At 36.6% G+C, this 25,890-nt stretch overlaps 3 protein-coding genes across 3 annotated transcripts in view; 1 reads left to right on the forward strand and 2 right to left on the reverse strand.

Moving 5' to 3' along the window:
• LOC145981626 (nucleolar protein 14-like) overlaps positions 1 to 606 on the reverse strand; it is a 54,657-nt gene extending 54,051 nt beyond the window's left edge. The window contains exon 1 of the mRNA XM_083115007.1: positions 471 to 606. The gene's annotated coding sequence lies outside the window, so the exon portion shown is untranslated. The remainder of the gene's footprint in view (positions 1 to 470) is intronic.
• A 551-nt stretch (positions 607 to 1,157) lies between these two features.
• LOC145981627 (ribonuclease P protein subunit p30-like) lies at positions 1,158 to 5,798 on the forward strand. Its single transcript, XM_083115008.1, has 2 exons — positions 1,158 to 2,196; positions 5,525 to 5,798. Exons 1-2 carry the CDS (start codon positions 1,341 to 1,343, stop codon positions 5,593 to 5,595), a joined length of 927 nt encoding a protein of 308 aa, XP_082971134.1. The 5' UTR covers positions 1,158 to 1,340; the 3' UTR covers positions 5,596 to 5,798.
• A 1,149-nt stretch (positions 5,799 to 6,947) lies between these two features.
• LOC145981562 (E3 ubiquitin-protein ligase TM129) overlaps positions 6,948 to 25,890 on the reverse strand; it is a 28,443-nt gene continuing 9,500 nt past the window's right edge. The window contains exons 3-6 of the mRNA XM_083114902.1: positions 23,811 to 24,041; positions 19,987 to 20,140; positions 15,613 to 15,752; positions 6,948 to 14,323 (exon numbers count right to left, since the gene is read on the reverse strand). Coding sequence (XP_082971028.1) covers positions 14,206 to 14,323; positions 15,613 to 15,752; positions 19,987 to 20,140; positions 23,811 to 24,041 — 643 coding nt within the window. The 3' untranslated portion in view covers positions 6,948 to 14,205. The remainder of the gene's footprint in view (positions 14,324 to 15,612; positions 15,753 to 19,986; positions 20,141 to 23,810; positions 24,042 to 25,890) is intronic.

Consider the following 25,890-nt stretch of genomic DNA (forward strand, 5'->3'; position numbering starts at 1 on the left):
CGCTATGCATATGAGGTAAGTAGCAATGATTTTTATTTGAAAACAAACGAGTTTAATGTGTCTCCGGCTTATACTACTGTTACCCATTTCCGTAAGTAGTTTCTTCTGTAAAAATGAAGAAATGTGTCTCCGATATAACAGACATTTACCCAGAATAGTTGCGAGCATCGCTAAATAAAACAGTAGGAGTTTCAACACACCTATGAACAGTAGAATGAATTTTCAGAACAGCCGTTATTGTAACTGGATCGCGATTACATTCGAACACCAGGCGAACAGATTAAACTTGGATGCTGACAATCCTATGATCATAATATTTACTTCCGAAAACCTGTCATACACAGGTATGAAAAATATCAAGGGTAACAAGTGGAGTACTAAAAGTTTCGTCTACAAATAGTTTACAATATATCATAAAAAGTTGCACACAATTTATCATACACAAAAACTACACATTCACTGTACTTAACCTTAATTATATTTCGTTTATAAATTTGGCATATCCTCTCCGGTATTACACTTAAAATCGTTTCGAGAGAAATAGAACTTCAACTCAGTCAAAAAGTTTCACATGGTCTCTATACACAGATCTCTACAAGGTGTTTGAATGTGGTGCGATAAGTGAGACCAACGGGAAAGATAATCAATCACAGACAACTACTCTGAAACTACGCGAAAACTTCGGGCCGGGAATTTAAACCTAATTTCACCTTAAGTGATTACTTTTGGATTTCTGGAATAAAAACATGTTCCGAGAAGTGCCAGACAAATACAATGCAGAAAATGTCCAGAACTAACGACTTATTAAAATGACCATTCGGTTTTCCCCAACTGCTCGGGATCCCGAAAAGTCGAGAAGTCATTTCCCGATGGGTCGAACCAAACAGAAATCTGCGATTATAGTAGTCTGTGTAGATACTGTATGCAAGACGGGTCTTCCTTATCGCACAACAGTCTTGCTACCTTGTATTCTTACGTCAGACTATGAATCTTACGAGGTTAGGTTAGGTTGTCATGAATACAATGAAAAATTATTATGTAGGCTAAGAAAACTACACATAGCTAGCCTAAGCTAACAACGTAGGCTTTTAGCCTAAAATTAAAAAGATTTCTCCCGTGACGTCAGAACACTAGGTTGCTCAAATGTTGTGCGATAAGTGAGATCCTCAAAAATTACAAAAGTTATGGTGGTTTTCTTGTGTCTTCTGTATAGCTGTTCCCCCGCAGATGTTCCATAGATAACTACAGGAGAAGTTCCCAAGAAGCTGTGCCAAATGATTTTTATTCTATTCCATTGATTGTGATTAAATACTATTTGAATACACCAGAGAAGGAAGAAAATGAAGTCAAGATCAGTTCACGGTTTTTGTGATTTGAACATTGTGTTAAAAGATCGCCGCAAGGATTCTCCAGATCTTAAAGCAATGTTGATGAGATTAAGTGTATTAGGATACAGGGTAGCAGCGGTTAATACAATACTGGATGAATCAATTTTCGAAACAAAGGAGAAGGAGAGGGGTAAAGCTGGTGATACAAGCGACATTGTTCCTCCTCCCTTAGAAGGTATCGATTCCTTAGACTGTAGTACTATTCAGGTGTTCAACAGAATTACAGTAAAAGTGTCTGAAGCAGATCAAACTCACAAACTCAATCAATCAAAGAATTTGAAAGAATATGATATCTTTGCACTTATACCGACTACTACGGCTGTATTTCAACATATCTGTTCTTCCCAAAATGTTGATGTAATTTCTTTTGAACCAGGATATTTCAGATGTAACAGAAAAATGTACAATTTAGCGGCAGAAAAAGGAATATACTTCGAAATTACCTATGCACCTGCAATAACAAGTTCAACCTTCAGAAAAAGTGTCATCGCCTACTCTCACATATGCCATGAAATTGGACGATCAAGGAATGTTTTCATCAGCAGTTGTGCTGATAATCCATCTCATTTAAGAAACGCATATGATATAGTGAATTTAGGGTTACTATTTGGATTAAGTCCAGAACAAGCAAAACAGTCCATTACAAGTACTTGTAGGTCACTGCTTATCCGTGCAGAAGGTCGCAGATGTGGTAAATGTGTCATGTTTATTACGAACAGAGCTGTTAAACAGCACCTTACCTCAATGGAAGAAGATAGAGAGGCTGAGGAACACTTGCCCAAGAAAAAAAAACGAGAAGATACAAAAGGTAACAGTTGGAAAGCAGTTTTTCTTTCCCCTTCCCTCCAAATCGAGGATGCGTGAATACCTATGCTGTACTGTGTATTCCCCTTTTAAATTGATGCATCTTCTGTTCTGATAAAATTATATGGTAACTGTTTGATCTCCGCCAAACACATTTCTTCATTTTTACAGAAGAAAGTACTTACGGAAAGGAGTTTCTGTAGCATGTTCAAAGTTCGTGGAGGTATTTTCTTTTTCTTTCCCCTTCCCTCCAAATCGAGGATGCGTGAATACCTATGCTGTACTGTGTATTACCCTTTTAAATTGATTCATCTTCTGTTGTGATAAAATTATATGGTAACTGTTTGATCTCCGCCAAACACATTTCTTCATTTTTACAGAAGAAAGTACTTACGGAAAGGAGTTTCCGTAGCATGTTCAAAGTTCGTGGAGGTATTTTCTTGCATCTTGAAATCTATTTCAACGGAAATTGATGTATTTTTGAAGAAAAATATCTCTCCGTAACACAATTGCCGTTGCTTTTATTTGCTTTAAGTGAACCAGATGTTCATGTTTGATGATGTAACCCGTTGTTACTGTTTCCAACCACGCCATTGTTTTGCAAGAGCTGTATCGCACTGTTTTACGAACAAAATTTTAACTAAGCTTGCCTAACGTAACCTTACCGGAAATGGTTCGTGGGGCTATCTTTGAATAGTTTGTGGGGCTAAGTAGGTATTTTTCGGTTAAAAAGGTTGGAAACACTGCATACCCACTCATGATCCACAACGCTACTCAAGCTGTGCCCACCTTATTGTGTGTTACACAAGCGGAAAAAAAAATACTGTTAATGTGAAAAATTAATTTTACTTTCGTGAAAGAAGCAAAATTCTACCTTAAAGAATCTTTCCCAATGCAGAATAGGTAAGTACGAATGTTAAAAATGACTAAAGAAACGAGTCAGAAGTGTTCGGTGGAGATCGAACAGCTAATAATTATATTTGGCATGACGAAATAAACGAGTCAGAGGTGTTCGGTGGAGATCGAACAGCTAATAATTATATTTGGCACAAGTTCTTTCTGTTTATTTCTCTCCAATGACAATGCTGTTGCTGTTGTCATGTATTCAACTCTCCTGGTGGCAGCAGAATACACGCTGCTTTGGATCCCACATACGACTTTGCTCTAGTCCTAATTAGCCTATCTGAACATCAAAATCTGTTTATAAACAAACAAAAACATCATCTGGATATTTTGTAACATACCTTTTTTTCAGCTGTATCTACAGAATCTGTTGACATCTTCATCCAATTCTCTGATGCATCTTTAGTCTAACCCAGTGGTTCTCAACCTTTTTCAGTCCAGGACCCACCTTGAAGGATATTACACTTCATGGGCACCGTCAGAATTACTTCTAGGGGTGTGCTCCAGTTTATGATCATATTTTTGCTAATATCGAGTACTTTAAGAAGCCCTCTTTTACCTTGCTTAAATAAATTACAAATACTTCATTCAAATAAATTCATTCCCACGCTTCTACGATATTTACTGTCGCTTGTCGACTGAGAATATATTGTCCATGAGAAGTGTGTAAGGTAATTTTCAAGTTTTTTTTTCAAAATAAATAACTTTTTTTGAGTCCAAACAGTGCTCATTACTTAAGGAAGGTTCAAATTTTGCGTGATTATTTCCAAAATTCTACGATAATTAGTCTTTGTGCTGGAGAAATCATAAAACAATCGGAACCATTACCGATGATGAGTTTATGTTATGTTATTTGGTAGATCGTTCCATGATCTTCCATAGAATTTCCATAAAACATTGCCTTGTGGGAGGGGATGATTCACTGTTGAGGTCAATACATGTGTTTTCTTTACCTCCTATGGTCAAAATGTTTTTAAGGTGGTATAGTGAGTGTAATGCTGCAGAAACATTTTTTTTTAAAGTGACTTGCGTACTTTTCATGGCATAGTTCCTCGCAAATTAATATTTTCTACATCTTGAAACGTACAAATTACTTTATCTGAACGTCCAGGTTTACTTTCTCAATCATTTCAGTATTCTAAACACATTCCTCATACTCCTGTGTAAAAATCATTACACAATTGGAATCGTGATTCAACAGATCCACAGAAATAAAGTAAGACATGTCCTTCCAATGAAAAAGTTTAATATTTAGAAGTCAAGAAGAAATTGACACTTCCCTAGGATTACCAGATGTCAGTTTTTTTTTCCTGAACGTGTCCTACATTTGAGCATCACATAATATTAACTAGGAAAATGCGTGTGTCAGTTGAACAAAAATAAATCATGCAAGTTACAAGTCTATGGACTACACTCCCAAACTCAATCGTGAAATTTATTTTGATTCAGTAATTGCCAAAAAAAGAAGAGAAGAGAAAAGTTTGTCCTGCTAGAACAAAAATGGAAGCAATTTGTTTCCCATTCTCTAATATTTGGATTGTAAAGCAGGGGGTATAGAGAACAAAGTTATTGAAACTTCTGGAACCATTTCAAGTTACGGTAATTGCTGAATATTTGTTTGCCAGCTCATAATGCATCTTCATCAGCATCAGCTCAACGGACTCATGACAACATTCTTTTTTCATTAAGACTTCCCAATGATGCATGTTTTTTTTTTTCCATAATGCCACCAATAGGGTTTACATTAGCCACTGCAACTTGATTTTAACACTAACTGCAGTAACTTTAGGTATGTGCATACCTTATTCTGTCCACATATTTTCTATAACTTTCTTGGCTGAAGACCCTGGCAATTGCATTGCAGGCAACACACCTAGTTATGGTTTAAACAATTAAATTCTGGAACAATCTAGATTGGAGCAATATATTAAACAAATCTGGTAAACAATGGAAGCTCAGAAAATATTTGGAATGTTATATGCCATTATATTAGCAGTCAGTTGGAAGATAAGATCCATTGTAATTAAATTGTATTCCACCTTTGGTCCAAAGAGGGACTTGTGGTGCATTAGTTTTCACCACAGTTACTCATTTTTACTTTATTTCACATTGTTTTTTTTTATTATTATTATTATTATAACTCTCCCTACTGACGCTGGTTATTCTATGCCCATCAATTAAGAGTTGCAAGTTTTGAAATTCATCCGATCGGTGTAGAAAGTAATCACAAAACACGATTTTTCGCTGTTTACTCTTGATAGGATTTCAATTACTGAATTAATTGTAATATAATTAAGCCTTGTTTCCATATTAAAAACAATAAGTGTTAAGTGTTTTTATCTTGATAAACTGCCTTGGTCAGCAACTTATTGTTCTGAATTAATTATTCTGACATATTTATCCATGTAATTTTTTTCTGATTCTTATAGGTTTTTCGGATTCTGCAGTTCCGATGGAACCCTGCTTTAAGGTTGGGTCTGGTGAAGAAAAGCCATCTTGAAATCAACAATGGACCGACTCCAAACCATCAGTCTTCCAGTCCTTAGAAAAATTGTGATGACCTGTGTGTTGTTAACACTGATGTAATTTTGCAACATTGAAATTTTGCTTGAATGACTGGAAAAACTTGGTTGTGAAGGACAATGTAGCATAAGTGTTAATTTGCATCCTGCTATTAACACAATAAACTGCATTTATAGATTTTCTGTGATTTCTCCTTTGTTTGCTGTGCATGGAACCATGGTTGACTTAAGCTGTTGCTTTTTGCACCCTTGCCAAACATAAAACTTAATTGCAGCAACCACAACTTAAGGGAAAGCCACCCTATGATTGATTGATTTGCTTTATTTTACTTCACTTTTTGGTTAATTTGCGAAGATCAGGATGACTATACTGAATGCAACTCCAATTGGCTGTTGACCTTGATGGCTGTTTCTGGCACGTCCTGTCCCCCAATCATTTTCGGGGGCGTGTGGTCCAATGGGTGTCAACAAACTCGGTTGCGAAGTAAAACGTGAAGGGATCACATCGCTCTCCCGAAGCAAGGTTGCCAAGCATACTTCTGTTTTAGCCTGTTGCCTTTATATGACTGTGTCCGCCTGCATTCCGACCTGTGGGTGGTCCTTCCGGAAACTTCAACGTGCAGAACCACGTGTGCAGTTGAACCCGCTGATTTCTGGTGTTGACCTAGAAAACTCTTTCTCCCTTTGCAGTATGTTTCGTAACATGTGGTGAACCCAGCGCTCATTTGTTTCGTCCTGCAAACAACGATCGGTACCTTCTGACTCGAAAATGCCCAATCTTAGTCTAAAAAAATTCAAGTGATCGCTGTTTCCCAGCTGCCAGTTGCGTTTAGTATAATGATTATAATGATATGAAATTGGTGGACACTCGTAAATATCCATGCCCAGGCTGGGATTCGAATCTGGTACCCGTGGCGTCGTAGCGGGATGTGCTGGCCACTCCGCCACCTTAAGACTGCCATGAAAATTTCAAAGCAAGCTGCTTTAATGGACACACAAAATGATTTCTGCTTCTCTGGTTTCTATTTACTCCTTGGTGTCTAGCAGACATTTTCCTCTCTCTTGATTGGTACAGAGAATGTTAAGATATCACGTGCAGTAAAGGTAACAGGTTGGACTGTGTGTGGCTTAAAACAAACTTAATGTATCAATAAAGTAATGGCAACATTGCCAGGGGAATTTCGTAACTCATCGGGTACTCTTTGCCATTAAATCTGCTACTAGTATTCTTGAGTGTAGCAACTCAAAATGCCAGCAAGCCAGGTGATCTGTGAAGTTACAGGAAAAATGTAGGTATTGCTGTATAAGCTGGATGTCAAAAATGAGTACATAATAGAAAAGTCATTTTATTGGAGTATTACTTTAATGTCCACAGCTTTTAACAATTCTAAAAACATAACTTCCAAAATGTTATGCAGGTAACTAAGTATTATATTGTTACAACTATTTAACAGCGAATGGAATGATTCTCCAATATAATTCTAAGAAATATGCCTGAAAAACAATTATTAAAAAATTATCAAATGCAAAAATGAATTGTGCATCTGGAATTGTCAAATCGATTTCAAATGTCATTATGCTGGTTTGTACTCTACTTAATACTACAAAACTACAACCTCTAAATGTAACAAGAACGACTCTGAAGTTGATGAAAAGGGGAGGAGGGTGACCTTGAATATCATGTTAAACAATATTGATCAAATTATTGTTTCGATTCCACTTTATGCACAGATAGGCTAATCAAGACTGGACCTAAATTTTAAAAGTGTAATCTGAACCATTATGTGCTTGCATCTTGATTACAAGGCGATGAGTTACCACTACTACAACAGGGAAGGCCAATGTTAAACATAATACACTGTTCAAAAAAATTGTAGGAAGGTTTTTTGGATCTCCATGCAATTTTAATTGTTGACATATTTGTCTTTTTGGTCTGCATGCAAATTTCGTTTTTAACGAAAACACGAAATATGAAATAACATGCTGTAATGTTCATTTTTCATGTTTCTGAAAGATCTGAGGTGCATTTTTCTACCCTGTTTTGTCACGAAATAATGCAAAATATACTCTTAAACACGAAATTTACCGTTTATATACCGACGGGACACTTTTTGAAGTCTGAAGTATGCTGTGAGTTATGCAATTCACGGATTCTGCTATAAATGTTTGAGAAGCAAAAATGGACCGCTTTATGTAGGAGTAAACTTAATACTCTGGTAACTACATAAATGTGCTATTAGAAGGGGTAAGTTTATTTTGTGTAATAAGAGCAGTTTTTAAATCAAATTTAGGATTATATTCACAATTTTAAAACCAAAATATCATTTTTATAGCACTTTTGATGTGATTATTCTCCGCTATAACACCGAAATTTTATTTTATTTACCGCTTTTGAATCCGAAATTGAATGTTTTTGTACCGAAATTTTGCTTTTTTATTTACCAAAAATATGTGCCTCTACTTGTTGGTCATATCCAGAACTCTTTCAATTCAGGTCTTATTGAATTTTTACTTTTTTGTGTGTTTCTTAACTGCACTTTACTCCTTGATAGTCATTTTATGCATTTTTTTGTATGTAGTTTTCCAAAAAATTCTACAACAGAAAATTTGTTTCTTTGCACAAGTATATGTTGCAATGTGATGGCAATTTTAGGAAATAATTTGACAAAAATTTATTGCAGGAAGGTACAATTGAAATACAGAATTATTTTCTCCTTTAATTTCAGTATTTTAAACAACCTAATATCTGATTGTGTTGAATTATTAACCTTTTTGCCACTGGCTGAGATGTATATCAGCACATGTGGCAGCAATTAACGTGCCAGTTCTTCCAAACTACAAATTATAGTTCTATTTTTTTTGTTCATTTGTGTACATACAGGGGGGGCTGAAGCTCCCCCCCCCCCAATTTAGTAGGGTAGGCGCATTTTGAACCGGAAACGTAAAAAGTTTAAGTTTACATTTTCCATTATTAAAATTCCATTGAGGCAAGTACAATGTTCAAGTACATTTTCTAGTTCAGTTAAATCACAAAGTTACTTTTAATACGATGTGTTCTAAAATCAAGGGGAGGGCGATATATGCAGATATGCCTGGATAGCAGTGGCTACCATTTCATACTACGTAATGGTCCAATCATGAGTGCCAGCCAAACTTGCTACGAAATCTGTTACCTGCCTCGTAGGTGGACGACGTATTCAGTGGCTGTGAGATTGTTCTTTAATTGTTGGCATATGCAGCTAAACGTGTACATTATTAGGCTCCATAAATCGTATTGCTATATTTCTGAATAAACCTAGCAGATGTATAAATTTTTTTTTTTTAAGTAGGACAAAGTTCAACATCTAAAGAGACGTCAAATGTTCTTTACTGTTTGTTAGTTCCTTATTCGAGTATCGACAATGGTATGAGTGTTATCGATGTTCTCTCATTGTTTTCATCGTTATATCTATCCTTATTGGTGCAAATATTCAGGAGGGAGAAATCGACATTAATAAATCAAAGAGTACACAAAGTAACTAATTCTTAAACGTGAAGAATTGGAAATATTAACATTATACCTCCCTGCCCTGGTTATCTAGCAGTAATACTGCTGCCTTGAAATTAAGGCATCCCGGGTTCGATCCCCGGTGGAGGCACATATCATTAAGTGTCTCGGATTCCACAATAAGCTGTAGGTCTCGTCCCAATTAGCTTCTGTATATATAGTGGATCTTAATGCAAATCCAATCAAGTAAACATTTTTGCATTCGATGCAAAAATCAGCATGCTTGGGCAAATTTCATTCTTTGCAGGCCTAGGCCTACATGCTAATTAATTATTATTTGTGATGTTAGAAAATAATTTCTGCAGTTCCGTCAAAGTGGACAAAATTGATTCCGTGCAGAAGAATCAATCTTTGAAGCACATCTCATATAACTATTGATCTAATTCTGATCAATATTCAGAGCATAATATATTCTGAAATAAAATTATAATCTTCAGCAGTCACTTCTCTAACCAAAATGCCCAATGCATTGATTTTATGTCAATATATTTGTCTCGTAATGGAGGTAGATTTGAAAATATTTTTGTTCCTTGAGAGTGGCACGTCCTTAAGTGGACGGTATTTCTCACATCCTCCCCATTTCTAGCCCTAAGTTCTGAATTCCAGTCGGTGAACAAGAAAAGTAAGATATTTCATCATGGAAGAGAAAATGGTATCATTAATACAGTTTCTATTCAAGGGTGTTTTCGCTTATTTGATGCCTACTTTATGAAGTTAGTGCCAGTTTTCTGAAGCATGAAAAGCTACAATCTTTATACGCTCTCTACTGTTGTGATTTGGACAGTTTAGAGTCATGGCACACTATGAGGGAGAATGGGAGCCAAATTAAAGACCTTCAGTAGCTGCTTGCAATGATTGAAACATTCAAAATTTCGTTTTACAAACTTTATAACCTTTGTTTTATTGAAATGTTCACATCCATCAATGGTTGCTTGCGACAAACCTTCGAAATCTAATTGGTGACGTGAGGTTGTGCTCTATCTGTTCTGTCCTTTGAAGAGCTTGCAAAATCTTTGGATTTGAAAAAGTTGTGGCTGCTCATAAAAACAGACGTATCTTATCGTAGTTTCTTGCTGTGGCTCATTTTCTCATTTTAGCAACAAGTTAGCCACACTGTTTACATAGAAATAGTGTTACGGGTAGTATTTATATGAATATCCAGCAAGTTGATAATGTAATGAGTGTAGTTTCTATAGTGTATTTTGCACTCTTCACTCTGATATTATTCCACTCAATAATGGCTTAGGAAAAGAAACAATTATTGAATTTTATTTGACATAAAATATTCGTGCCTAAAAGTACTTTTGTATATGATGGAACAAAATGCAATATCGCATTGATTTATCTTGAGTTCTGATTGCAAAATATGCAAGCGGTAAAATTATACCCTAAAAGTATGAAGTAAGTACATTTTAGTCGTTATTAGTCAGCCCCCCGAGAATTTGACTCTGAAATCTGTAGCCCCCAACTTATTTCAGGCAGGCGCTGTCACTGTGTGCATATGTAGATATAACATACCACATTCGTTATTTCGTCAATTACAATCGGGATACATTGGGAGATATGCCCAATTTTCAAAACTTAGCGAAATTTCAGATCTTATTTTGTCAGAATTGGAGGACAGTCAGTATATGTACTCAAACGGTGGTCTTTTTTCTCCTCCACATTTGGTCCATGGAGTTTGATTTGACGTTTTAAGTTCACTTTATACACAGTAGGCTACACGGAACTGGACTTATAGAGTTTAAAGTGGGATCTGGACCACTGTGCAATATGCCTATCGAACCCGGGACCCCTTGATTACATGGTGACAATGTTATCATTACGGCATTGGATAGGCCCTATATAATTGGTCCATACCACATGCACAGGGCCAAATTCTCTCTAAGCTGGCAACACTGGCACTTACATTGTCGTTATTTTTTCCCACAAGAAGTATCAGCATATTTTCAACGCAACTTTGCATGGTTGTACCATGGCTACATTTACACGAGCCTCGGTACGTGTGCTTCCGGTACCTAACATTCTCGGTGCCTGTAGACATGATATTCATTATTGTGGTGGCCACGGGCATGCCTGATACCATTTTTTTTTGTAAAATTTAGATTTTCATCATCATCTTTCTTTAACTTCCATTATTTTGAGGTACGATGCAGAAATTGCACCTCTGCTAAAAGCCCTATCATTCTGAAAAAAACATCTGATTTGAACTCTCTACGACAATGAACATTTCCACTATGACATTAAATATGTTCTAAGTCCATTTATTTTACGGATAATGACACAAAAATGAAATGTGCAAAATATCTGTGATATTTGTTTTGGTTCTTAAGAAATATGCCTTCAAACATTGCTGAAATTCACGTCCTAGATCTCATTCGAGACTTTGGTATGATGATGAAAAAAAATCATGTTCACTTAATTTACTTTACTTCCTCAAATGGGTTATGAATATTGTGTATAATATTTACGTCAGTTCATTCATAGTAATTCTGAATCAGCAGTTTGATTAATTGATTTGGTGTTTTAAGTCCACTTTATGCACAGTAAAACTAATTGGGACTGGACCTACAGTTTAAAGTGGGATCGCAAACACTATGTGCCTCCACCAGGTATCAAACCTGGGACCCCTTGATTACAAGGTGACGATGATAGTATCAGCGGTTTGGTTTGCATGTATAATCAGGAATATTATCCAGTTTTTGAGGGCCTGTAGCATCGAAACAGGACATCAAACAAAAAACCTTAAGAAAAGTTTGTCTTAATAACCTCTATGCACTATGAAAGTTGGTACAGTGACCCTTTGCATATGTTTATTCCATGTTTGAGACTTGAGAAGACAAGAATTACCCTCCGAAACAGAGATGAGAAGCAGATGAATGTTTATAAATCGACATGAGACCGTCAATGAGGCAGTTACAAATGAACACGACAGGCATTTACAACTCAAAACGAGACCGACATGTCTCAACTTGTCTTAATAGCATCCCTAGTGGTGAGGCTGTGAACCGACAACCCAACGCACTTGGCTAATGAGATGAGGCAGCTGTTTTGCAGTACAAAATTGAAAATATATTATACCATTTCACTATGTGATTTGATGTTATACACATTCTTTCCTTGTAATCAATACACATGAATTAACAGGGTGGCTACTCACTGGGAATTCCTTGAATTCCAGGCTGCATGAATTATTGTCTATGGGAATTGTACGTGAATTTTTCTCCGTAGACGTGAAAAATTGCAACTTTTATTAATCCAAATCTATTTATACATATTTATAAATGCCCTGACACAAGTTTTCATGGTTTAGCTTTTATGTTTATGGAGGAAAGAAGATAAATCTGTGTGGAGAATAAACAGAATTATCTCAGTCCGTTTTGATTTGTTAGTGTTCTTTGTCTATCTGACAGACAGAATATTATTGCAAGATAAGATAGGTAAATTTGAGTTTGAAATTCTCATGCAATTAACATTTTTTTAGTAGATTTGTATAACTCTTTGACATTTGTGACTTTTCTTTGTAGATGTATTTCGAGTCTCTGTGTGTGAAATGGCAAATGTAAACTCTGCGCCTAAATTATAAATATTTTAAATATATATAATGGATAAAAGCAAGGACGGCCAAAAGGGCTAAATAAAAATCAAAGAAGGAGATGATGCTACTAAGCAAGAGAAAATTTTGAATCTTTCCACTGTCCGGTGAGTGTTTCCTTTCTCCTTCTTTGATTTTTAAATATATATAACGTTTAATTGAATTGTGGATACATTGGAATCGCACAGAGCCTTTATATTGTTAATATATTTGTGTGTGTGTGTGTGTGTGTGTGTGTGTGTGTGTGTGTGTGTGTGTGTGGATGGTAGTACATAAGGCAGAAATAGAGAAAATATCTGCTTATAGCCTTGAATTTTTGTAAATTTCACCTTGAAAACCGGGAATTGTACTTGAATTTTATCATGGTCGTGGAGTAGCCACCCTGATTAAGTATTGACATATTCTGTGCAACTGATGCAATCTTTTTTTTTCTTCTTCTCTGCCCGATCACAATTTATAATGACTGCGCACACAGAAAGGAAACAAACTGAAATTGCCTCATGAAAAATAAAGTGAAGAATATGAAAAGTTTTTATCATTCTTATTTTGCACTACAGGTTATGGCAAATTTCAAAAAGTTTAAAACTTATGTTTGAAAATTTGGTCAGTAACCTATTTTGAAAGCAATATTTTTCACATGTCTTGATGAGAACACACACGCGATAGACTTCTTTCATTTATCTTTCACTTGGGTAGCAGTGAATAATGATCACTAAAAATCATAGCTTTTTCCCTTCTGCTATTGCTCCATTATTGCATTATCTTAATTTGTACAGATCTTAAAACTGCCATGCACGTTGTCTCTGTAGGTTACACAGTAAAAACTGAACTCTCGAAGACACACCAGCTGTGAATAGGTGATGTACCAACATGGGGGATCATGGTTTGAGCGCAACACTAGCCTCGCAACTTTAGAAGTCTAATTTTTACCTTAAATTGAGCAGGAGTACATGTAGGGGTAATTTTTTTTGGTGCAGTTTTTAAAATTGTTGTAATTAAATGTAGTGGAAATGTCCCTTAGTTCTAGAGCTTTTTTTTTCACTTCGTGCCTTGTTTGAAAAGCATGTGTTTGCAAAGTTCCCATCCAGAGGGGGTTACGGGTAAGTGAAGCTCTGTCTGCTAAAGATTAAAGTATATGGCTACCTTGCTATTTATGAAAAATCAAACATTTTAATAGATAAAATAATAGGTAATTTTTCAATCAACTTCGGAGCCCTACTAACTAGAAACTCTCCTTAAATGTAACAATCATAACATTTCATAAAGTTATCAATTTTCACAAAATGCTATAATCAATAACAGTAAGTATATCCTGCAGTATATTTTTAGTTTTCTGCAACTTATCACAGACATGTGGATATTACCAAATGAAAGTGTTATAGTTACGTATATATATAAAAAAAAATCACTAATCCGTGGTATTCAGTTAGGCAACTACAGTACATTTCATCTTTCTTCAATCAAACAAACATCCAACATGCAGAATCTGCTGCGGCAAGTAGGGCATGGGCATTTGGAAGCAAGCCACGTTTCTGGATGGTTTTGGTTTTGCCTCGACGCAAACCTATTTGGAAAAGGAAATAATATTTTAAGTGATACAGATTCACATGGCATGAAATAATTTTGAAAGTTCATTAGAATGTTTCAATTTTCAAAATGCAGCTACGACACATTCTTATTTCAATATTGGATACAATTTGTTTTCACTTTATGCACAGAAAGGCTAATTTGGAATGGACCTTCAGTTTCAAGTGGGATCCAAACCTCCATCGGGTATCGAACCTGCAACCCCTTGATTATAAGATGACAATGCCACTACGCCATCATGGAAGGCCCTTGGAGTTTTATTCAGTTGTGCATGAACAGTCAATAATTTACAAAACTGAGCAATACCACTTTGAACTGATTCCCATTGGTGCTTGGGCATTGTAATTATGCAGGGTGGTGCATGAAAAACTGGCTCGCAGAAGCCCTATACATGCGTGGCAAGCGGGCCAGTTTTTTGTGCACCACCCTGTATAATGAAATTTGGAATAAATTGATATACACTAAAACCTCGTTAGTCCAGACCCCGATAAGCTGGACTTAATCCGGACAGGCAAAAGAAAAAAAAAACAATGCAATGTTTTAAATGTGGCTTGAAGTCAACAAGAGAACTTCCCAAAGAAAAGGCAGTCAACAACCAATAATGAAATTCTGTTTCCCGCAGCTTTGTACTGTCCTGCATAGCGTATTTAGGCCTATGCTCTTTAAATACACCATAATAAATGTGTTTTGTTGCTATAAACGGAGTTTTAATGCACTTTCTACTGTTCTTTTAGGTTATTTCAGTTAATCTGGACTTTCGTTAAACCAGTCAACTGGTCCCCCCATTAGTCTGAATTAACGAGGTTTTACTGTATATGAGAAGTATTCCTTTGGAAGTGTATGATATATATCTACCAGTCTTGTATTAAAATATTCATAAGCTGATAGATAAGATGTAGAGAATATTAAAATAAATGTCATTTAGTAAAAAAAAAAACATCTTCCCATGCAATAATGGTGAAAAATTAATCAAAGTAAGTAATTAGCAGAGTATTCAGGACTTCATGATTTGCCTGGATTCCGGAGAAGTATCAGGATTAAATTCAATCCAATACTTTCCAATATCAGGCATCAGTTCAGTTCTGAGAAACAACTTAAGCATCCACAGCATAGCTGTAACATTAATATGATTTTAAGTATGCATACATCCAAAATTCAGTGTCCAAGCTTTAAAAATGTAATATATTGAGACAAAAAAGGATTATCGAATTCCACAGACACATTGACACACACTAATACAGAACTATGATTATCGACGAGTCTTACCATTTTCCCATACAATCAATACACCACATTGGTCTGCAGTAGCACATTACACAGGGTTCTTCGTGGCTACTGTCCTCACATAACTTTTGCAGTTTTATGTTCGATGCAGTCTGCATGCAGCCGATGCAAGGCTCCGTCTCCTGCAGGAGTTAATAAATTCAATACATTGTAGGCATAAGAAGTGCACATACAGGGTGACACAGGGAAGTGTACTCATTTTTGAATGAACATTACGCAGTTAATTGTACACCAAACTGTATTATTTTTGTTGTATAATGTGTGTGATCTATTGCCATTTATTTTACATTTATTTACGGCTATAGCCCACATATTCCATGAACATCCTACGGGGATTGTTTCCTGGTTGTTTGATTTCCAGGTTTGGAGATGTACCTTGGCCTCCCTGATCTCCTGACCTGAGTATGTGCGACTTCTTTCTGTGGGGGTATTTAAAGGAGCAAGTTTACGTCTACAAACCCCGTTCATTAGACGAACTGAAGACAGCTATTCGTAGGGAGGTGCAGCAGATCACTAAGGAGACATTGGAGGTTCACCTCTCAACTGGAACACTGCATTATGGAAGATGGACATCACCTTCAAGATGTGATTTTTTCTACGTTAACACAAATGGCATTACTTCCCACACCTATTCAAACCTCAGGAATAAAGTTTGGTGTCACATTAACTAATTATATATTTATCCTGTACTATCATTCATAAGAGAAAACATCTCCTATTTTTACAGAATGTAACACAGTACATATTTATAATACTAGAAGGAGACATGATCTTGACTGTGATTCTCTTAGACTATGTAAATCCCAAAACAACTATAGATATACTGGTATGAAATTGTACAACAAACTACCCCAGGAGATAAGATCACGGACTCTAAATAGTTTTCGTAAATGCATAAACAAATGGCTAATCAATAATTGTATTTATAGTATAGAAGAATTTGAAGAGAGAATTTGTAATATAAGGTAACTTACTGTACAATTTATATTATTAAGCTATGGTGTAAATTTATTTTGCACTAACAATGTATCCTGTACCATATTATATTTGTATGACACTGTCTATTGCAACTTGAGGTTGCTTAACGATAATAAAGCATTCTATTCTATTCTGTTAATTCAAAAATGAGTACACTTCCCTGTGTCACCTTTCACATTGAAATATGAGGCATGTCCAGCAAATTAGTGTCCACTTGGTAGAAAGAAGTTCGTTGAACAATACCTATTTACACTGAACATACATAATTGAGAAATGCAGTTCCAGTTTGCTGGAGCTCATCATTGTTATCAAAACATTTTTCTCCCTGGCATCCAACTTTCAGTATTTCAGGTGATTGGTCGTGCATTACGGATCATGACACATGTGGAAAATGTCCCTGGAGACCATAAAAAGTGACACACTGATCGCACTACATGACTTCATTCGCATTACATAGAAATTCTGTAACAACAGATTGCTGACCAGAATGTTCATCATGAATCTGTGCCATTCTCTCATTGTTGATGGACTGAAGGAAGAATGTGACGAAGGTGTACAAAAACTTGTCTCTCTGGTGCGATAATTGCCTCAATGCCATGAGCACCAGTGTAGAAAAACAGCTTAAGGCATGTATTTTCAGAGTAAAAAGGCTTTGTTGAACTCGGTTCTGAAGAGGATCTCCTGGCAAGAATTCTCGCTGCCTGTGACGTTGTTCGAACAACCCCAGGATTGTTCCGATGGGTATGCCTGTGCGATGATGTCATGCCTGCAGCGAAGCTGGGGACGCCACTTTGAACAACTGTTGTGAATGTAGCAGCTTGTGAAACTTGTGCAGGTAAAAAGTATTACATCTTCATACACTGATTTTCGCTTATAACTTTCGACTAAGTAGTTTCCTGACCAGGGTTCCTTATCTCAAATTAATACATGTGCTCTTCTCCATCATCCCTGAAAGTTTGTATAATCAGCCCAGAAACACCCTGTATAACTTTGAATAATGGAAAATATAAAATTCTGCAAAGTATGTACAAAATTGGGGTGAAGTTTATCACCAAAGATGTGGTGTGTTGACCGTACTCGGTATGCATTTTGTACTCAAGTAGTAACACGATTAATTAGCTTAAGTTCTGATATTTAATTAATCAAATTTGGTATATTTAAAGAAAACAAAAATGGAGCAACACTTTGTTTTTTCAAGATGTTATGTCTTTTTAAAGATCAAGGAAATGGTCCAATCAATGATTCATTTTACTTCATGTTTCTGTCACTTTTGGCTAATTGCAAAGATGAGGATGGAACGGTGATAAGATGAAATCACAAGCCCCTTAGAGAATTCCACTGCCCATAAGTTCAGACGCTGGAGCATGAAGAAAATGGACTTCTCATTTGTTGCTAACTCTTTTGTACAACAACTTTCTCAGATGATTTCCTTGTATAGGAATAATGGATTCAAAGCTCAAAAACAATTACATTGAATTTTCATGTTACATGTCTGATGTATTTCATGTTTTGAAGTTTATTCCCAATAGAAAAATAAATAACCAATTAACGTTATAATTGAACATGACCCAGTGCAGACCATGAGGGTCGGAAGAGAGAATTCCATGACTGGAAACAAAATTCCTAGACTTTTTCCTGATATTTTGCTGGTTCTCAAATTCCATATTTCTCAATTATCAGGTTTGTCACCACTCAATTTGAAAACTATGGCTCCATCAGTATCAGGCATAGGTCATTAGCAAAAAGAGGTTGCAATATATACCTGAAATGGACATTATACACTTACACAGAGATCGAACTGTGGAAAGTGTGTGGAGGTCCGACATTGGCTTGGTAGCTGAGTGGTAGTGCAATGGCCAGAATGAGGATCAGTCCCTGGTAAAATAAATGTATTCTTGTGACAGCTTTTCACAATGTTTACAACTATGTTTCCAACTATAAATTAGGGATGGGCCGATATGAAATTTTGGCTGATACCGATAAAGTACCGATATAAAATTAGAAACGGTCCTTGAAGAACCTGAAAGGTTCATTGACCTCCTTAATAAATGTGTGTTTCAAGACAACTGCAGTGCAAAAGAAGTTGCATATTTAGACATTTACTTTTTAGAAAGTAAGGCATGGCGATTATCCATAAAAATTACAACAAAATGGCAGAATTTTGCAATCAATTATCAGATATTTATCAATATATCGGATCGGTAAAATAATCGGTAATTTTACCGATAAACCGATACACCGATATGCCTATATCGGCCGATACCGATAGAGTACAGATTAATCGGTCCCATCCCTACTATAAATTAATAAATAGTGAACCAAAAAGGAAGAAGTGAATATCGTGGCCAAAAGCAACTATAAAGAAAATGTCTGAGTAAAATAAACAAATTTTGCCATGAAACCAGTGATGTGAACACTGGTGTTTAAATGTGTGTTTATAATCCTTAAATAGTAGGGATGGGACTGATTAATCGGTACTCTATCGGTATCGGTCGATATAGGCATATCGGTGTATCAGTTTATCGGTACAATTACCGATTATTTTACCGATCCGATATATCGATAAATATCTGATAGTTTAGTGCAAAATTTTGCCATTTTTGTTGTAATTTTTATGGATAATCTCCATGCCCTACTTTTTTAAAAAGTAAATGTCTAAGTATGCAATTTCTCTTTCACTGCAGTCACTTTGAAACACATTTTTTTAAGGAGGTCAATGAACCTTATAGGTCCTTCAAAGACCATTTCTAATTTTATATCGAATCGGTAGAATATCGATTATCGGCATCAGTACATTTTATATCGGTACTTTATCGGTATCGGCCAAAATTTCATATCGTCCCATCCTTACTAAATATGCAATTTCTTTTGCACTGCAGTCACCTTGAAACACACATTTATTAAGGAGGTAAATGAACCTTTCAGGGTCTTCAAGGACCATTTCTAATTTTATATCGGATCGGTAGAATATCGGTTATCGGTATCAGTAAATTTTATATCAGTATCGGCCAAAATTTCATATTGGCCCATCCCTATTAAATAGTGATTTTCATATTTGACTATCAGAAGTAGCTCTAATTACAGAACTGAATTTTCTCATCAGTTAGACATTTTGTATTAGTTATGATAGTGTATTTCCTTTAAACACTTTGTTAAATTTCATAGTACAGGAATCGCCTGAAAATACCTTGTGTGGGTCCGATACCCGGTGGAGGCACATAGTGGTTCGGATCCCACTTTAAACTGTAGGTCCAGTCCCGATTAGCCTTACTGTGCACAAAGTGGTCTTAAAACACCAAATCAATCCAAACCAAGACCTTATGTGAAGTTACATCTCATCGTAACGGAAAATAAAGAACAGAAAATTAGTGATTATACCTCGTTTATTTCTGTTCTTGGATTCTCCTGCACCTGCGCCCTGAAAGCTTCCAAGAACCTGTCGCTCAGAGTCCTATGAATGGGAATGTTTTGTATGTTAACAATCGGCCGATGAACCTTCTCCTGCAGATCCTTGAAATCGAGAGAATTTAACCTGGAAGAAACATGCAAAAGTTTACAATCAAGCCTCTGTAAAAGATCATCAGATAAAAACATCCGTCAAAACTAAAATGAACAAGGAAGATGTTTCTTAATGTTCACTTATGCAGCAAATTGTCTTGAGAAGAATCCTTATGGAAGGCAGATCTACGTAAGGAAAAATATTGCATGATTACTCAAACATAAAACCAGTGTTATCAGATTAACATATACTGGCAGCATAATCATTTCTAATGGAATTCTAAATGATAAAAGCAAATACTTGAAAAGATATATTTATTTACTTACTGTCGTTTCCTATTTTGTTGAGATGCTGTTTCATCTCATCAAATGGGAGCCTTCATCATGTCCTTGCTTCATTAGTCCATGTCCTAATTAATAACAGTAATTCACACCAAATATTTTTAGGACTGTTGCTACCATCTGGCCAAATCTTAGCCATGACCCATTCAAACACCTGTCCAGAGCTCACGCTTACTTCCCAAACACTTGTGCAATCATTGCTAGGGCCTCTGTTGCACTTTCCCAGATATTTGCACAAAACTTGACCAGTACCTGTTGTTCCTTTCTTGGATCCATTGCAAAATTACCACACACCTGCGTAAAATGATTAAATGTTGTCGATCGGACGAACACCTCTCACTCGTTTATTTCGTCACTTTTTATATTCGTACTTACCTATTGTGCATTGCGCAACATTCTTTAACATGACAGTGGCTGCGGTGGATCAGTCGGTAACGTGTCTGACTACCAAGCTCAAGGTCCTGGGTTCGATCCCCGGCCGGTTCAAATCCGGGAACTTTTGTAACGTTGGAAGCAGCCCCGGTGCCCACCCAGCGTCGAATAACATGGGTACCTGGGGGAAACCCTGGGGGTAAAGGCGGTCAGGGGCGTGATGGTGATCACATCACCCCCACTCATGACCGGATCAAGAAAGTGTAGGGCGTTACCCCCACAACCCCTATACACCTTCATGGCATGGTGCTAAGCACAGGGGAGCACTTTACCTTTTGACATTTTGCTTTTCTGACGTTTTCTGATGAAAATAATGTCAATAACATTAATTATTGTTCGTCCATTTCTCGCTTCCTTAAGACACAATGTGGTGGGTACAACTTCAGTAGTATCAGTGGGTATACAGTGGTTCCAACTTTCTTAACTGAAAAATGCCCCACGGACCATTCACGCATAGCCCCACAAACCATTCACGGTAAGGTTCGGTTAGGCAAACATAGTTAAAATTTTGGGTTGTAGTAATATCGAGAATGTATTTTTCGTTTTTTTCATCTTCTTGCAAAACAACCATTGGAAACACTGACAGGAGATTACATCATCATCCGGTTCACATAGACCAAGGAAGAAACACCAAGGTAATTGTGCGTCGGAGATATTTTTCATGAAAAACACATGATTTACTGCTCCAGCAGATTCTATGATGACAGAAAATGTCTCGATGAAGTATCCAAATGCTAGAAAAACTCATTCCAGTAAGTAATTTCTTGTGTAAAAATGAAGAAATCCTTTATTCCGATTGACAACTTTTACCTAAAATGTTTTACACTGATCCTCAAGATATGCTAGTATTATCAACTACTGTTGCATTGCAATACTGCAACTGCTGTCCCAGATAACAGCACCAGTCCTGAAAATTCTGAATAATATCTTGTACACGTGCACATGTTAAAAGCAGGGTTACCCTCATATTGTATGATTCCCATCACTTTGAATAGATCTACTTCTTAATTAGGACCTGGACTAGTAATCATCCTCTGTCCTTCTCTTCCGCTGATTTTTCATTGAAGCAAGGATCTGACGAAGCCCCCCCCCCACCTTGATGAGCTGAAATTGCACCTCGAGAAGATAATAAACCACAGCAAGTGCATAAACATTTATTTTCATACACAGTGGCTATGGTTACACACAGACAATTACAGCTGACCGCTCAGGAGAAGATCCCTGACGGAAGTGAAGTGGCGTAGCGGCAGGCGACTTCACTATTAGGATCGGGGGTGTGCACCCTGAGTGCAAAACACATGTGGGCTCCTGTAACCGGTGCAGTGATGCAAGTCGTTTAGGGTTACCAGAAGTTCTCTTTTACCGGGACAAATCGGGTACTAAAAATGAAATTATTTGTAAACAATTGTTAATATTTTTTCCGTTTTCAATTTCAAAGTAAAGAAATACAACACACTCAGTTGCAAGCGCAAAGAAAATAAACTTTTCTTGCAACAAATAAGACTTGTTGGACCTTTGCGTCTCTTCTGTTGTCACCACCGCGCCACGTGAGGTTTTGATTTGAAAGCATTTGCGACATCTACTGCAGCTCTTGGTGAGCAGCAAGTTTCTGACAATAGGTAAAAATATGCAATTAGCATATTCAGTTTACTTTGATTTGAGTATCATGACAGAATTCAGAAATAAACAGTATTTTTTTAACTGCCGTACTTTGCACAATTGCAACCTATTTTTCTACGTAGTCTTCCTGCAGGTCCACACACTTTTACCATTGCTTCTGCAGTGATTTTATCCCAGTCTCATAAAAACTTTCCCCAAGGCTTGCAAAATAGTCACCCACAGCACTGATGACGTCATAATCACACTGATAATGCACACCGCCCAAACCTTTTTTCAGTTAGGGAAGAGATGAAAGTCTGATGGAGCAAGATCAGGTGAATAAGGGGGATGTTCCAACAATTCGAAACCCACAATCACTGATGGTTGCCATCGCAACAAGCGATGTGTGAACATGTGCATTGTCCTGATGCAGAATCACACCTTTAGTCTTCATAACACCCCGTAATTGCCTCGCCAGGGAAGCATAATGCTCTCCTGTCATGGTGTTCCCCTTTCGGAAATGATCGACCAACAAAACACCCTTAGAGTCCCAGAAGACTGTCATCATCACTTCCCCAGCAGAGGGACCGGACTTTGCCTTCTTTGGGGTGGGGGAGCTGCGGTGTTTCCACTGTTTTGATGCCTGTTTTGGCTCCGGTACATAGTGATGAGCCCCAGTTTCGTCAACAGTTACAAGTCGTTCAACAAATCCGTCTGGATCAGCCTGGAACAGCTCAAGATTTTGTTCTGAGATCATGCGTCTTGTCAACTTTTGTTCACTTGTCAGAAGTTATGGAACCCAACGCGAAGAAACCTTTTTCATCCCCAACTGGTCATCCACAATGCGCTCCACTGTTGATTTGGACATCTTCAGTTCCTCTGCAATATATCGCACAGTCACACGTCTGTCTGCAAGAATAATCTTGTGCACTTTCTCTACGTTTCCTTGTGTCACCATCTCCACTGGCCTGCCTGGGCAAGGGCAATCTTCCACACTCCCCCACTTAAATTCGGCTACCCATCTCTTCACTGTGGCAGAGGATGGAGCATCCTCTCCTAATGTTGTCACCATATCCTCGTGGATTTCCTTGGGACTCAACCTCTTTTTCAACAGATAATTGATCACTGCTCGTATCTCTTATTTTTTCTGACGTTACGCACTTAGCTCCTGCAAAGACAAATAGGATGGTTCGAACTGGACACCGCTTTGCATATACACTTACAAAAAATTGCTATTTCAAATCTCCAAATTATATTCAGATTGAACTATGGGAACCCGATCACTCTCACTACTTATGAGACACCCCTCGTATGAACAAAACTGAACTAACCTTATGCCGAACGAGCCAACATTTGGCCGGACACTCTTAACTTCTATGTTTAGGAACTGGGCCCCTCCAGGGCTGTGAGGAGAAATACTGTGATGATCACTGCTTGTTAGAACCAATGCTACATCACTCTGATGTATCACGTTCATGTGGTACGGCATCACTTTTATTATCCAGTTATCCGTTGCTATAATTTTCACCACTGTACTGGTTTCGATGGAAATCTTGTCTATCCTGAGAAAAAAGAAGACACAAGTAATAAATATTTATTCAACACTATCAATGTTGAATTCCTTGAATTATCAGTCAATATTTTTTGCAGTTTTCTTTTGAATTTTAAAAAGACAGAGGGAGAGCATTGTGAAACTTAACTGACATGTAGTAAAAGGATTTTTATGTCTTGTTGTAATTACATCTAAACAATCCCTATTTCTGGTTTGATAGGTATGTGAACCCCCTAAATCCTCATAAATGTGAATGTTTTGTTTTATATAAAGCAGGCATTGGAATACAAAGATAGCAGAAGCTGTCATAATACCTAGTCTAACAAAACTTAACTTAGAGTGGCCACGGCTTGGAAGACCACACATTAATCTTACACATATCTTTTGCAATTTTAATAACTTTTTTATTGAAGGCTGATGACATCAAAGTAAGGTACCATAGCTTAAGTGAGTGTGTATCTGTGCATAATAAACAGTTTTTAGTACCTTCAAGCTTACACACAATCTTAACCTACGAATTAAATAAACCCCTTTGCTAACTATGCATTCAACTCTACTGACATGATCCTCCCATTCCCCAAGAAGTACATAAAATTTCCAACATCACTTCATACGATTGTAGGAACATAATAGTGATACTTGGTATTTTCTTCATTCGTGAATGTAGTGAAGCTTAGTATATTGTGGTGGGCATAGTTAGCTGGAAAAGATGAATTTTTGTGTAAAATTTCAATAGTTTTCTTTTTTAAAACTGCCATCACTGGGAGGAAAAATGCATAATTTACCATGAGAGGTCTGTTATGCAGATAAAATAATCATCTCACATCTCAAAACACATATTTCTCACGCTACGATTTACTTTCTACATCACTACACATTTGCAAAGGTTCCAGCTGCAGAGGCTTAGAAAGAGGCAATTATACACTAAAAAAATCACAATATATCTATTTCAAAACAAGGGAACTTTTGAGGGACTATATTTTTATAAACAAAGGAACTTTTGAGGGACTATATTTTTATAAACAAAGGAGCTTTTGAGGGACTATATTTTTATAAACAAAGGAGCTCTTGAGGGACTATATTTTTATAAACAAAGGAGCTTTTGAGGGACTATATTTTTATAAACAAAGGAGCTTTCGAGGAACTATATTTTTATAAACAAAGGAGCTCTTGAGGGACTATATTTTTATAAACAAAGGAGCTTTTGAGGGACTATATTTTTATAAACAAAGGAGCTTTTGAGGGACTATATTTTTATAAACAAAGGAGCTTTGAGGGACTATATTTTTATAAACAAACGAGCTTTTGAGGGACTATATTTTTATAAACAAAGGAGCTCTTGAGGGACTATATTTTTATAAACAAAGGAGCTCTTGAGGGACTATATTTTTATAAACAAAGGAGCTCTTGAGGGACTATATTTCTATAAACAAAGGAGCTCTTGCGGGACTATATTTTTATAAACAAAGGAGCTTTTGAGGGACTATATTTTTATAAACAAAGAAGCTCTTGAGGGACTATATTTTTATAAACAAAGGAGCTCTTGAGGGACTATATTTCTATAAACAAAGGAGCTCTTGAGGGACTATATTTTTATAAACAAAGGAGCTTTTGAGGGACTATACTTTTATAAACAAAGAAGCTCTTGAGGGACTATATTTTTATAAACAAAGGAGCTTTTGAGGGACTATATTTTTATAAACAAAGGAGCTTTTGAGGGACTATATTTTTATAAACAAAGGAGCTCTTGAGGGACTATATTTTTATAAACAAAGGAGCTTTTGAGGGACTATATTTTTATAAACAAAGGAGCTTTTGAGGGACTATATTTTTATAAACAAAGGAGCTTTGAGGGACTA

This window comes from Lepisma saccharinum, chromosome 29, assembly GCF_977018435.1.
Source record: "Lepisma saccharinum chromosome 29, izLepSacc3.1, whole genome shotgun sequence".
Lineage (NCBI taxonomy): Eukaryota > Metazoa > Arthropoda > Insecta > Zygentoma > Lepismatidae > Lepisma > Lepisma saccharinum.

Coding starts and splice junctions, on each gene's coding strand:
- LOC145981627 (XM_083115008.1), top strand. CDS start 1,341: ATGAAGTCAAGATCAGTTCACGGTTTTTGTGATTTGAACATTGTGTTA. Junction 2,197..5,524: donor AAAACGAGAAGATACAAAAG/GTAACAGTTGGA, acceptor TGATTCTTATAG/GTTTTTCGGATTCTGCAGTT.